Source organism: Staurois parvus, unplaced genomic scaffold (assembly GCF_062004578.1).
Source record: "Staurois parvus isolate SC_StPar_1 unplaced genomic scaffold, SC_StPar_1.0 ptg000217l, whole genome shotgun sequence".
Lineage (NCBI taxonomy): Eukaryota > Metazoa > Chordata > Amphibia > Anura > Ranidae > Staurois > Staurois parvus.
Window position 1 is genome coordinate 2141025 of NW_028318013.1, and position 14560 is coordinate 2155584.

Below are 14560 nucleotides of genomic sequence, written 5' to 3' on the forward strand. Positions count from 1 at the left end.
GCTTTACCAAAAATATTTAGCATGTTTGCTTCTTTAGGCTGCAGGGGTCACTGTTGCTATTCATGTTAACATAAAAACCACTTTGGAGTGTGATTAACTTTCCACCTATATGAACATACTTATAATGAAATATTAAAAGGTCAATTGCATTTCTTTATATCTATTTTTTTATTTATTTTTCTAGTCACTTAGAATATAATGTGAATGTATTAAAAAATGTGTTTACCTCTAAAGGGTAATGGTGCTACATATCCTGCAACACTGACAAGTACGAGGGCATATATTAACCCTCTGATATATTGGAGTTTATCACAAGATTTTCACAATAACATCCAATACAGAAACTAAATGTCATATGCTTGAGAGGAACTTTAAAGATTTATGAAGCAGACCATGTGTGGGAGGCTATAGAGAAAGCAGCCATTGCCTGACTCTGTAAACTAGTTCTAGCCAGGGCAATTCCAGATTTTGTATTTGAGATATGTATAGAGGCAAGCTGATAAATCTGTCTTACATTAGGTTTAAGTGTTTTCCTCTGCATTTTGCAGAAATACAATAAAGTCCATTGAACATGATTTCCTATGGGACAAGTTCACACGTTTTTTACCTGGTGCGTTTTTTGGAAAGGGTGAGGGACTTTTTTCAATGCAAAAAGTTGCATTTCTGGTTCTATAGACTTCAATGGAAATGCTGCAGAAAAGCATGTAGTGCATTTTTAATGTATTTTTAACGTATTTTTGCTGCATTTTGCATTTTAATCGGCCTAGCAACAAGGAAAAAAAAACGCAAAACGCATCAAAAACATTGCAAAAATGTGGCAAAAAATGCATGTGCAAAGGACGCAAAACGGACCGCAAAAAGTACTGCAGAAATGGATCAAACACAAACTGCATAGGTGTGAACCTAGCCTTACAAAGGAGTTTCACTTCTCGATATTCCCCCCAGAATGAGTTAAACCTCCAAATTTGATTTAATTTGTCTTTATTAGTGGTTCATAACCTTTTTCATGTCAAAGACCAGGGATATAACTAGAAATCTCTGGACCCCAAAGTAAAATTTTGATTGATTGCCTACCCAAAAATAAAATAATTTACCCTACTGATAATGGTGTCTTTTACATTGCCTCACCAATGTATTGTCCTACGGATGTGCAGGGGGGCTAAAAATAGATATCTAATGTCCTCCAATGATAAGTCAGCTACAGCGTATAATGTCCTCTCTATAACACCCGGTTGGCAGTGATGACCTGTTTCTTTACAAAAAAGTTCCCTTTACAGTGATAAGCACCCCAAATAATAATAATAATAATGGTTGGAGGGATCAATGACTCTTGGTGCATTTTTTACTCTATTTTTCAAGCACTCTCGTCACTAGGCCCCCCCCCCCATATCCTGAGCCCCATAAAAACTGCAAAAGCACCTATGGTGGTAGTCATACCACTCTCAGTGATCTAGAGTTATCTAGTAAAACTGATCTTTGGGGTGAATTCACTAAGCTGCATGTTACTTAAGCAGCTTTTGATAATTTTCTCTTAAGGCTCAACTCCAGAATTCCAGATACATTTTTTTATAAATTCTCACTAATGGTGTTTCAGGAGTATTTTTTATCAGGGGTGGCAGCACAGTGGCTAAGTGGTTAGCACTTCTGTCTGGCAGCACCAGGGTTGTTTGTTCAAATCCCAACCACAGCACTACTTGCCTGGAGTTTGCATGTTATTCCTGTGCCTACGGGGGTTCCCTCCCATACTCCAAAGATATTATGGTAGGTTGATTGTCTCCTGTCTAAATTGACCCTAGTATGTGTGTATGAATGTGAGCTAGGGATTTTAGATTGTAAGTTCCTTGAGGGCAGGGATTAATATGAATGTATATTAACATTAGTACACTGTATGTAAAGTGCTGTGTAAATTGATGGCTCTATAGAAGTACCCCAAATTTAAATTATATTTAAATAACCTTTCTTCCCCAATATACATACAATATACAGTATATATAGATGCACATGTGTATGCTAAATAATGGCCATCACAAAAGAGACAAAGCTGCTTGACTTGGCAGCATCTTCATGAACAGGCCTTTGATTCATAGTTAGGGGTGAGATGTCCATTCTATGCAAATAAGTAATTTTGAGAACTCTGAAAGATATTGCATAGAATATAGAATAGCTTTAGTCAAAATATCCAATTAATCTCTCTTTATTACTGGTCAATGTTATTCTTTTGGTTTTTTTTTCAATCAGATCTATTTATATTTTAATATGTTTTCTTAGTTGCTACCATGAATTTTCTGTTACTTCCTTTGGTTTATTTGTCTTGTCAATTATTGTTTTACCATTACTATTATTAATGTTAGAATACATTTAATTTTAGAATACATGCCGGAGTTTACATAACCCCCAAAGTACAGTGTATTGTTATCTATCAATGTGTTCCTCAGAAATATTATTTCTAGACTACATTTATGAAGGACCTCCATAGAACTCTCCACAGGAAATGTCTCCCAGCATGTACAAGTGCTATTGATCACTTGTGGATTATCTAGGAATCCACCACTGGGCGCACTGTTAAGGGTACTGGAGACAAATAGAGTGATAAAGCATATATATATATATATATATATATATATATTCTATAGCTATTTATAGATAGCACATACCATATCACCAGGCTAGTAGTACAGTAATAGGACACCTTGTTTCTGAGGTCACACAGAATACTTGTTAATGTACTGATATAGTATTTTGGCAATAGGAAAAGCTGATACTTAAGTACCAGGCTAGTACCAGGGTACTATATTATTAAGATTTGCGTCTGTCATGAAAACAGATCTAACACTGTGTCCAAGGTGTCAACAGTAAGTGTGAACATAGCCCATGTTCCTCCATCTTGCACATTGTTTTAAAGTAAACATTTGAAGTAAAAATGTGTGTGTGTGTGTGTATATATATATATATATATATATATATATATATATCACTACCCCCTTAGGAATTGCAGAAGTTTGGGGCTCCCTATGGCCCTGCACAGCCAGGCAACACTCATTTCCACATTGACTTGTGTCCAGGAGTCAGTAACCAGTCCTTGAGCTTGTTTTGAAGTTTTATTAGGGGAATTGAACTTGGATGGGGTAAGGGGTGTATGGGCTTCCTAATGGAACCAAGAAACAGAGGACAACTTTCTGGAACTATTTACACGTCTTTACAGCAAAACAGTCTCTTTTGGAGAGCCAGCCAGCATCTCCTGTAGTACCACCCCAGACCCCAGAGAAATCCTCTTCTTTATCCAGCTGTCTGGAGGAATCCCCAAACGGGATCCGGAGTCTACCACAAATTAATGAAATAGTCCTGGGTGGCAGGCTAATCCAGCTTCCCACTAGAGTGCTTCCTTCCCCTTTCTGGCCCAGGGGGTGCAAGTTTACTTACTCAGTCCTTCCTCTGTGTGACTGATGGGTGGATGGCTGCTACCAGGCCTTCTAGCTTGGCCGTTCCTTCCCTGCTATACAAGTGGTCCTCGCTCTGGGGGCCAGTAAAGTTCTGAACTTTCCTCCTTCCAAGCTCCACTGCCGGTAGGTGAAAACATCTGGGCCCCCTCCCTGGCCCCTCTCTCCAACCTCACATCCTCCTTATATTCCACCCAAACTTCCACTCTCCTCCAACTGATCAGGGTCACTTACTCTTGAAGGTTGTCCTGGCCACTTGCCAAGCCTCCTGTTGTGGATTGGCCAGGATCCTCCAAGAATACAGGCTAGCCACTCCTCAGATCCACCCACTGCTTCTAGACCTTTATCCAAAGTTCTAGAGCAGGTGGAAATTCCAGAGGGCTGGTTTTCAGAGCCTCTCAGCTCTGACCATAATTTGATCCCTGCTAGCTATCACACCCAGGCTGCTACTCAGTCCTCCTTGCTAACAATTGGAGTCTAGATCCCCCCTTGCTAACAGTTGGAGTCTAGCTCCCCCTAGCTGACTAGGAGGGTGCTACATAAATATGTATATCTGTATATACACTCACCAGCCACTTTATTAGGTACACGTGTTAAATTGCTTGGTGATACAAATTGCTAATCAGCCAACCACATGGCAGCAACTCAATGCATTTAGGCATCTAGATGTGGTGAAGATGACTTGCTGAAGTTTAAACCGAGCATTAGAATGGGGTATAAGGTGGATTAAAGTGACTTGGTTGAACGTGGCATGGTTGTTGGTGCCAGATGGGCTGAGTATTTAAAAAACTGCTGATCTACTGGGATTTTCATGCAAAACCATCTCTAGGGTTTACAGAGAATGGTTCAAAAAAGAGAAAATATCCAGTGAGCAGCAGTTGTGTGGATAAAAATGCCTTGTTGATGCCAGGGGTCAGAGGAGAATGGGCACTCAATTTCAGCTACGACATTCAGATGGTAGGGTCAGAATTTGGTGTAAACAACATGAAAGCAGAAGAGAAACAGAAGAGAAACTTCTGCACTTGCCATTTGAGGAACACCCCCCAGCATTTTGGTAAGTCCACATACCTGCAACCCCACTCCTTTGATATCTTCCCTGTGGGATCTGCCAGGCTTCAAAATCCTGCAAAATCCTCCTATCTGCCAGGGCACACCACAGTCTCCATTCAGGAAAGCAATACACCTGCAAATACTATGTGTTTCACTCTTCAAAACTGTCCACCCATACAGTACTGTGCAAAGGTTTTAGGCAGGTGTGAAGAAATGATATAAAGTAAGAATGCTTTCCAAAATATATATTTCAAGTGCTTTTTTTAATCAATTTACAAAATGCAAATGAGCGAACAGAAGAAAGGTCTAAGTCAAATCAATATTTGGTGTGACCACCTGTCATAGATCCAACCCACACGCACGTGCCCACAGCGACTAGCTAACCGAGGTGCGCACGTCCAGCCATGACTTGGGGTAAGAGGGAATAAGGGGGACTTAATCTGAATATATATATATATATATATACACACGTATATAAGACCGGCCGTGATATACTTTCACAGCCCGCACTACCTCTGGCCACCACTAGAGGGAGACTCCACTCCAATCCAGCTGGCTTACCACACACACAGGCAGATATGAATCTTATATACAATCTGGTGCACACTAAGGGTTGAGAAGCAGCCTAGCAATCGGCACATCCTTCTAGCATTCCTCCAGCTATCCTGCCAGCTAGAACCCTGGTGTTAATCATTCTTCCACTGTCCACACACCCTCACACCAGACACACAACAAACGGTAGCTTGCCACCACCCAACAGTTTTATCCGCAGACTGGCCTCCTGGGCCACCACACACACACACATACAGATCTCCGTCTGGCAGATCTGTTACCTTTACAATCTGCATGCAATCTGCCAACACGCAGTGCAATTGCATACAGATTGGCAATGAACGTGACCGGGCATATAAACACACTGCACTACAATACAATCTCTCCGGAGATATGAGCCCGAGCTTAAGTAAACAGAAGTCACTTATTAATTTTAGGATTTAATATCCCGAAAGTGGGCAGTGCATAAAATATGCACAAAGTATAAAGAGTTACAAATAATACAGAAAATACAAGAAGACACACAATTGGCTATTGATTATAAAATAAAAGGGAATAAAAACAGAAATAAAACTTTTACCAAGAGTTATCCTGCGTCTGGAGCAAGTCAGAGAAAGTCCGCGATCCGCCAATCAATAGAACCGACTCCATACGAATCACACCACCCATATCTCAGGGTCCTCAATTTATTGAGATATGGATGTAGGCTGGACATTAGTCCTTGGCCAATCAACTCTGGGGGGTGTTCCTGTACCAGCCCACAGGACATTCTGGGTACTGAAGTGCCCAAAGTCGATTGGACCAGGAACGGTTTGAATCACCAAGTCAGGGATAGAACTTCCGACACCAGCGCATCAGTCTGATCGCGATAGTACCAATCACTGTTCAACTGTTGCAATCAGGCGCCATATAACCGTTTTCTGCATTTCTCTGGGATTCTACATAGGTTACAAATACAGTTTTACATGCAGATGTAACCTACAGTGTGCCCAATCAGAAGGAAGTATTTTCATCTCTCTGCAACTAATATTTTAGCTTTTATGAGAGATGAAATATATTCCTTTGATCTGTGTATATACGTCAAAGCTCCCAGACACATCGGAACCAACTCTGGTCTACCACTGTGTCATGAAGACGAACTGTCTAGAGCTTTTTCCTTCCAGATTTCCAGAAGGTGACAAATCTTATTGGCATCCAAGTGTCACCTCCAGTCTAGAGGATGCTCTGTCCCTTCAGATGCTAATTGGTGACCATATGTCTCTGACTTAATTCTGAAAACATCTTATATTATTATAACATAGACTGAAGCTAAACCTTCATTGTCATATTTCTACAGATCACATCTCAGCTACTCAAATCTTACATGTACGTTACACCACCCTTGGAGATTCCTTGCAAGTATAGGGCTGCATTTCTGAAATATTTGGCTGTAGCAGGAGGCAGTTTCTTAAACAAAAGGGCTGGAGAGCAGTACAATAATGAGTGTCTGCAGGTAACAGAAGCATGGTGGAGGTTCCTTGAAAGTGTGGGGTTGCATTTCTGCAAATGGAGTTGAAGATTTGGTCAGGATCAATGGTGTCCTCTATGCTGAGAAATACAGGCAGATACTTATCCACCATGCCATACCATGAAGGAGGAGTGTGATTGGCCCCAAATGTATCCGCAGCAGGACAATGACTGCAAACATGAAGCCAATGTCATTTAGAACTATCTTTAGTGTAAAGAAGAACAAGGTGCCCTGGAAGTGCCCCCACAGAGCCCTGATCTTAACATCATAAAGTCTGTCTGGGATTACATGAAGAGACAAAAGGATTTGAGGCAACATATATCCACAGAAGATCTGTGGTTAGTTCTCCAATATGTTTGGAACAACCTACCTGCTAAGTTCATTAAAAAACCGTGTGCAAGTGTACCTAGAAGAATTAATGCTGTTTTGAAGGCAAAGGGTGGTCAAACCAAATCACCAAAAATGATTTGATCTGGATTTATCTTCTGTTTATTTACTTCTTTTTATTCATTTTGTTAATTGATGAAAATAAATTATTAACACTTATTTTTCTGAAAATATTCCTGATTTACAGCATTTGTTACATATCTGCTGAAAACCTTTGCTCAGTACTGAATGTGGAGCCACTGGGATCCTAAGCCTGGGTGTAACCCTGGGTGCATCTGATAATAGCAATTATAAATAAAAAATTGTGGAAATGCAGCACTGTTCTTGAGCTGTTTACGTTTACGGGCTTGCATACGTCTCTTAGGCAAACAATATGGCATTGCTGCTATGTCTGGCACAAGAGAAGAGAAATGCTGCTACATAAAAGCCAGGCTCAGTGGGAATAGGCGTTAACTGCCACTCATACATTAAACCAGGAATGGGCAATCTTTAGTGTTCAAGCTGTTTGTGAATACCATCTTCTGTGATGCAGATGGCTGAGCAACAGGCTAAGGTTACCCATGCCTGCCATCTTGTTATATACTGTAGAATGTTACAAGCAACAATTTGAGATAAGAGCCATTTGAATGCTGACTTCAAGTGTTCCTCCAAATTTTGGACTGCCAGCTGCCCACAAGGGTTATAATTGGAAGATCTCCACTAAATAAAAGGAAATACATTCATTCCTATATTCTTTTGTGTATCTTTGTACAAGGCACTGCTTTAACAAACCAAGGACAAATGGCTACCATGGAAATTCACAAACCTTGCAAGCATAATTGTCGTCATGTTTCTAATTTACAGATCGGGTAAAATATCATCTTAGCTCATGTATCCTCCAAGATTACTTGGCTCCTGTGGCACTTTCTAATTTAATTACAAAGACTCTTAAGAGACTGTAATTTAAAGTGACAGATTGGCCTGTAATGCAGATACCGTGTGTGTAATATGGTGGGAATACTCTGAGCAAGGTGCATCTGATATTTCGCAATGTAGCCAAATGGTATAGTTGCATTTTATAGCATCCAGAGCACCAGCTGGATGGGTAATATTGACAATAAATGGTAATAATAAGTAACAGATGTAAATGATGATACAGTAATGTTACATAACAGCATAATGGATTAATTTAAAGTGGTATTAAACCCAAAACTGAAAATACAACATATTGCTGTTTACCAATCCTGAGATGTAGTAACTGCATGAGTTTTCTTTTTTTTAGGCTTTTTCCTTTCAGTTTTTACCTTGTGATCTGGCCAGTCTCTACCAATCCTGAAATGTAGTGACTGCATGAATTTTCTTTTTTTTTCATTCTTTTTCCTTTCATTTTTCACCTTGTGATCTGGCCAGTAACACAGTTCCTGCTTTAGTGTGCCTACACTCTGGATGAAGGAGCAGCAGAGACACCTTTAAACAGCACCATTTTTAAGTGTTACTTTACCCACAACAGTAAAATCAGCCTGCATATGCAGTAAAGCATGCTTGCTATACTTGTTTGTGGAGCCTAAAGGGTTAATCCTGTAAAAAGGCTGTTTGATCCTTTCTTCTCTGTTCCTCCCCTTTTTCAAGCCATCACCTCTTATTTCCGGATAAGATAGACTGAACCATAAGCATTTGCACATGCTGTTTGGTGTGTATTGCTAGAGAGGTGTTTTTTTCTTGGGAGAATGCATGTAATCAGCACAGGGCCAATCAGCACTGTCCAGACAGAGGTCAGGGGTTTTGCATCCTCCTAAAGCAGAAAGAAAACTCCTCCTATCAGCTTTAGCTAGTGCTGGGCTGGACACTTATAGAAGTCACAAGACTGCTCTAACTTCTGATGAGAAAAAGTATTTAGCAGTTTATATTTACTAAAATATGTGCATTTCCATGTTCTGTGTACTGTGGGAGAACAGATATAGTGAATGCAGGGTCCTGGGTTTAGTTACACTTTAATGTTTGTTTTTTCTTTGTCAGAACGTGGCAGAAAAGATGCCTCTAGTGTTGCGTATGTATGCACGTTTATGCTTGCATGGCCTTGAAGGTAAATGCATTCTACTGGTCAGAATATTAATTTATTCTGGCTATTGGAATTCATTTACACGCATATTTTATGCTCATAAGCTTTTTTTGGTGTTTTTTTTTTTGTCTGGAAACGTTTCCCTTAAAATACTGATCCAAATGCTTGATGTGCATGACCACATAAGCTAAAATAGACCTGTGTTTAGAAACAAATGATGTATGCCTGTAAAAGTGACATTTTTTTATGCCCGCGTGAATGAGGCTTTAAGCAGTTACAGCAACAGTTTTTTTTCTATCAGGATAAAGGTTTCATATACATAAATAAACGCTGATCCTTTTAAGCACCCCTGTGAATAGTAAATGGTTTGTCTCACCCCTAACATCTGCAAAACAGCTTGTACTCTTGAAAAACAACAAACTGGCGCCAGATCACCAAGTTAAAATAAAGGAAAGAAAGCCTAAAAAAAGAAAACAAATGCAGTCACCACATCTACATTGGTAAGCTGCAATATAATAAATGTTTGATTTTGGGTTTAATACCGCTTTAAGAGAAGTTACACACTTGTTCTTGCATGCCTTGCTCAGTGATTAAGAACTGAAATTGCCATGTTATATCCAATCCAATGGTCATTCAATACAATTGAATGTGGAAAGGACAACAGAAATAAAAAAAATATGTTTAATTGTTTACATTGCCTTATGGTTGTCAAACTTGGCAGATGGCATATTACAGAGTTGCTGAGTTTTAGAGCAGACATATTTGTTAAACCTTACAAAACCCTTTAATATGTGTGTACATAATAGCAGTATGTCAGTCTGGCTCCTCTCACTGCTATTTCTGACAGCTGAACAGAGAGCTTATTTCCGGTATTTATACAGCACTGACGTATTATGCTGTAAAGGGCACAAAGATCCACTCACATCAGTCTCTGCCTTAAAGGAACTGTGTCTCAATCACTTTCATCCATTCACACACATACACATACACATTACAGTCGGTGCAGTTAAAGGACAGTTAAAAGGGGTCTGTCATGAGAGCATAAGGGCTCATGTACACAGGGCATTTGGAAAACACTTCTAAACGATGGAAACTGACTGCTGGAAAACATAGGTTAAAACACGTCAGTTTAGCAGCGTTTGTATACCGCGTTATGCGAGTTTATGTGCGTTTGCGTTTAGAAGCATTTTTAAAAGATAACCTCAGGAGACCTTTCCAAATGCCCAGAATGCACTGAAAAGTAGTAAAAAATTTACTATTTCAGACATTTTGAGAGGAATAGAGAGAGCAGAAGCAGAGAGAGCAGTATGTGTTGAGATTACAGGGAAGCCTACCCCACCCCCTGCTAATTCCCGACCTCCTCCACTCTTCCTACCACTTCATCCCTCACAGCTATTTCCTCCTGTACCACTATCCCCTCCCTCCTAGATTGTGAGCTCCAAGGAGCAGGGCCCTCGAACCCCTCGTGTATCGCATTGTATTGTTATTGTACTGTCGCATGTTCTGTCTCCCATTGTAATGTACAGCGCTGAGCGCACTGTTGGCGCTTTATAAATACTGTATAATAATAATAATTACCTGTCTTTTCTGGTTGTATTTACTATTTATCCCAGCATGAGCATAATGCAGCACGTTCTACCATTTTTAACTTCACGTGAAACCTGGAACTGACTGCACTGTTGTACTAGGTCCATTTGAATACATGGTAAACACTTTGCATGCATTTCTGATGATGAAAAAAGACTCTGGACAACATCTGGACATGGAACAGTTAAAAAACACAAATGCTTATAAACGTGGTTAATCGCATTTACAAGCGTTTATGCGCATTTACAAGCATTTGGCGTTTGGAACGCCGGTAAAATCTACTCCTGAATGCAAGTTTGCTGCGTTCAAAAAAATGACTGTAAACTCAACTGCCTGTAAACGACTGTAAACGTCTATGTGTACATGGACACACAGGAAAACATTAGGGGGAGTTCAGGGGCTGCTGAAAAAAACACTGAACAGCTCCTGAACGTGAGTTTATCAGCTGCAGTGTACATGAGCCCTAACAGAGGCTGCCACCACTTAACTACTTTAGCAAATACAAATTGCCTGGCTATTATGCTGATGCTTTGGCTTGAATCCTAATGAGTTGCTGATCCAGAACATTTATAAAATTTAGCAATTCTGACTCACATTTACAGCATGCTAGTTCCAGGTATGTGATAAAAAAAATACAGAAACTAGCATTTTTAAGACATCAGCATACTAACCCCCACACTTTTTTTCATGACAGAATGACTTCAAAGGGTAACTACAGTTTTATGGAAACATTTATAGTAAAAAAAAAAATAGTATAGCTTATATGATTGCTACACAAGTCATGTGTAATTTAATGTTATTAAAAATTACCTTTCCTTTTCAATCTGCAGGGCTGTAATTTTCTGTAACATTCAATGCAATATGGCAACCTGGAGGCTCTCTTTAACAGTTGGTGTATGGAAACGTCATTTTCTGCTTGTGAGCTTGGCTCACTAATTTTCATAGAAATCTACACTAAGAAAAAAGTAAAATTTTAGATACCCCTGTCAAAAGAAATTAAAGTTTTGGTGAGATACTTCCCAAGGGTTGCTTACTGCTAAAGTGATGCAGACACTGCAACTTTTCTAGACAAAGAGTGCATCAGCTGATTGATAATGAACCAGTCACTTCTTGTCATGTTTAAGTGATAATGAATAATAGAAAACACTGAGCTGAATGCATGAAAAAGTGGTGAATACCACTATTGAACAAATAATGACTGCGTATACACATAAACAGAATCCTGCCACTCTAAAATTAAATGAATGAAACACATAAAAATACACTTAACAAATGATCAAGTAGCGCATAAATTCTTATCCGTGTAGAGAATGACAAAACATATATATATATGAAACAGAAAAACGAATAAATAAAAAATAAAATGTATATAAAAAATAAATGAAAACTAAATAAAGTGTATAGTCCCAAAAAAAATTCAAAATAATATTAATTCATCGACCAGAAAGTTCTTCAAAAACTACTTAAAAAATGACCACCTCATGAAAGAATATATTGAAATATATTCTTCCACGTGGTGGTCATTTTTTTTATACTCAAGGACACAGAGCAGCACAATGGCCGATGTAGCAGGCAGCGCCAAATGTTTGTTGTAGGATACAGATAACCATGGATCACCAGACAGAGACCAGAGGCCAGGACATGGTGACATTCAGCAGACGGGAGGGATGCCAGGAAACAAGCCAAAAGGTCATCAACAGCCGGGGAGCAAGGTACAGGAACATCCGGCAGAGGCAGGATACAAGCCGGAGTAAGTAGAGTCCGTATGAGCTGAGGTCACAACAGGTAGGTAGGAATCTAAGCATGAACATGCAAAAGTATTTTTGTTCTGATACGGACTGGGCTTTTTTTTACACTTCTGTTCAGAATGAGTATGCAATAATTCTAAGAGGAAACAAATAGCTATTTCTTCACAGGAACAAGATGTAGATATCTGCTACAAAGTTTATTAAAATCCCTGGATGATCATTGAACACTCAGAGGGGATTGTTTTTTTCTCATCAAAAGTGGAGTTACTCTTTAACTTGCCAACATGTATGTTGGAGGGAACCCGCTAAAAATGTTGTAAACATATAAACTCTATGTATGCATGTTAAACTAATGTAGGAATGATAACTCAGGACTACAGAATACCTTGATATTATAGAGAAGAGGAAAGGGGGAAGTGTTCTGTAGTCCTAACTTCCTAAGTTGAAGTTCCATAGATACAATACTTTACAGTCAGTGTGTGGTCAACCTAGTACAGAATGTGTGTTACTGGGTGGGTGATAAGGATGAAGGGGGGGGGGGGGGGGGGTAAAAGCCTGAAAAAAGAAAACAAATGCAGCGACCACATGTAAGGTTTGGTAAAATGCAATATGTTAAATTTTTGTTCTTGAGTTATGATTTAAGCTGGGAGATAGTGCAGTGCAAAACATGATCCCTAAAAGTGCCTGCATGTGATTTTCCTAATATCTAGAGGTCACCTTTAGGACTACATTCTTCTCAACTTCCTTGTGCAACTGATATTGAAGAAGGTAGAGTGTGGGATATACAGTTGCAAGAAAAAGTATGTGAATCCTTTGGGATTACGTGGAGTTTTGCATGAATTGGGCATAAAATGTGTTCTGAACGTCATCTAAGTCACAACAATAGAAGAACACAGTCTGCTGAACATAATACTACACAAACATTAGATGTTGCCATGGTTTAATTGCACATAACATGTAAACATTCACAGTGCAGGGAGGAAAAAGTATGAGAGGCCCTAGCTTAATGACTTCTCCCAGAGCTCATTGGAGCCAGGAGTGAGCCAACCTTGACTCTAATCAGTGTGATGATATTGAATGTGTTGCTGACAGCTGTCCTGCCCTTAAAAAACACACACCTGTTTTGGGTTTACTTGTTTAAAGAAGCACTGTCTGACGTGAACCATGCCTCGCAGAAAAGAGCTCTCAGAAGACCTACGATCAAGAATTGTTGACTTGCATGAAACTGGAAAGGGTTACAAAAGTATCTCCAAAAGCCTTGATGTTCATGTGTCCACGATAAGACAGACTGTCTACAAATGGAGAAAGTTTAGCACTGTTGCTACTCTCCCTAGGCGTGGTCGTCCTGTAAAAATGACTGCAAGAGCACAGCACAGAATGTTGCATGAGGTAAAGAAGGATCCCAGAGTGTCAGCTAAAGACCTACAGAAATCTCTGGCACATGCTAACATTTTTGTTGACACATCTACAATAAGGAAAACATTAAACAAGAATGGAGTACATGGGAGGACACCACGGAGGAAGCCATTGCTGTCCAAAAAGAATATTGCAGCACGTTTGAAGTTTGCAAAAGAGCACCTGGATGTTCCACAGCACTACTGGCAAAATATACTGTGGACAGATGAAACCAAGATTGAGTTGTTTGGGAAGAACACACAACACTATGTGTGGAGAAAAAAAGGCACAGCACACCAACATCAAAACCTCATCCCCACTGTAAAACATGGCGGAGGGAGCATCATGGTTTGGGGCTGCTTTGCTGCCTCAGGGCCTGGACGGATTGTTGTCATTGATAGGAAAATGAATTCCAGAGTTTATCAAGACATTTTGCAGGAAAACGTACGACCATCTGTCCGCTAACTGAAGCTTCGCAGAGGATGGGTGATGCAACAGGACAATGACCCAAAGCATACAAGTAATTCAACAAAACAATGGCTGCAACAGCACAGAATACGCCTTCTGGAGTGGCCCAGTCAGAGTCCTGACCTCAACCCGATTGAAATGCTGTGGCATGACCTTAAGAGAGCGATTCACACCAGACATCCCAAGAATATTGCTACACTGAAACAGTTTTGTGAAGAGGAGTGGTCCAAAATTACTCCAGATTGTTGTGCAGGTCTGATCTGCAACTACAGGAAATGTTTGGTTGAGGTTAGGAGGGTCAACCAGTTATTAAGTCCAAAGGTTCACATACTTTTTCCTCCCTGCACTGTGAATGTTTACATGTTATGTGCAATTAAACCATGGCAACATC

General features: G+C 39.8%; 1 protein-coding gene across 3 annotated transcripts in view; it reads left to right on the forward strand.

Annotated features, from left to right (window-relative positions):
• Positions 1-14560, forward strand: part of SYT17 (synaptotagmin 17) — a 189170-nt gene that overhangs the window by 157114 nt on the left and 17496 nt on the right. The window contains exon 8 of one of the 3 annotated variants that reach the window (XM_089679068.1): positions 8195-8239. The exons of the other annotated variants lie outside the window; for them this stretch is intronic. Within the exon in view, the coding sequence (XP_089535194.1) occupies positions 8195-8223 (29 nt within the window). The 3' untranslated portion in view covers positions 8224-8239. Of the gene's footprint in view, positions 1-8194; positions 8240-14560 lie in introns of those variants that run through there. 3 annotated transcript variants of the gene reach the window in all.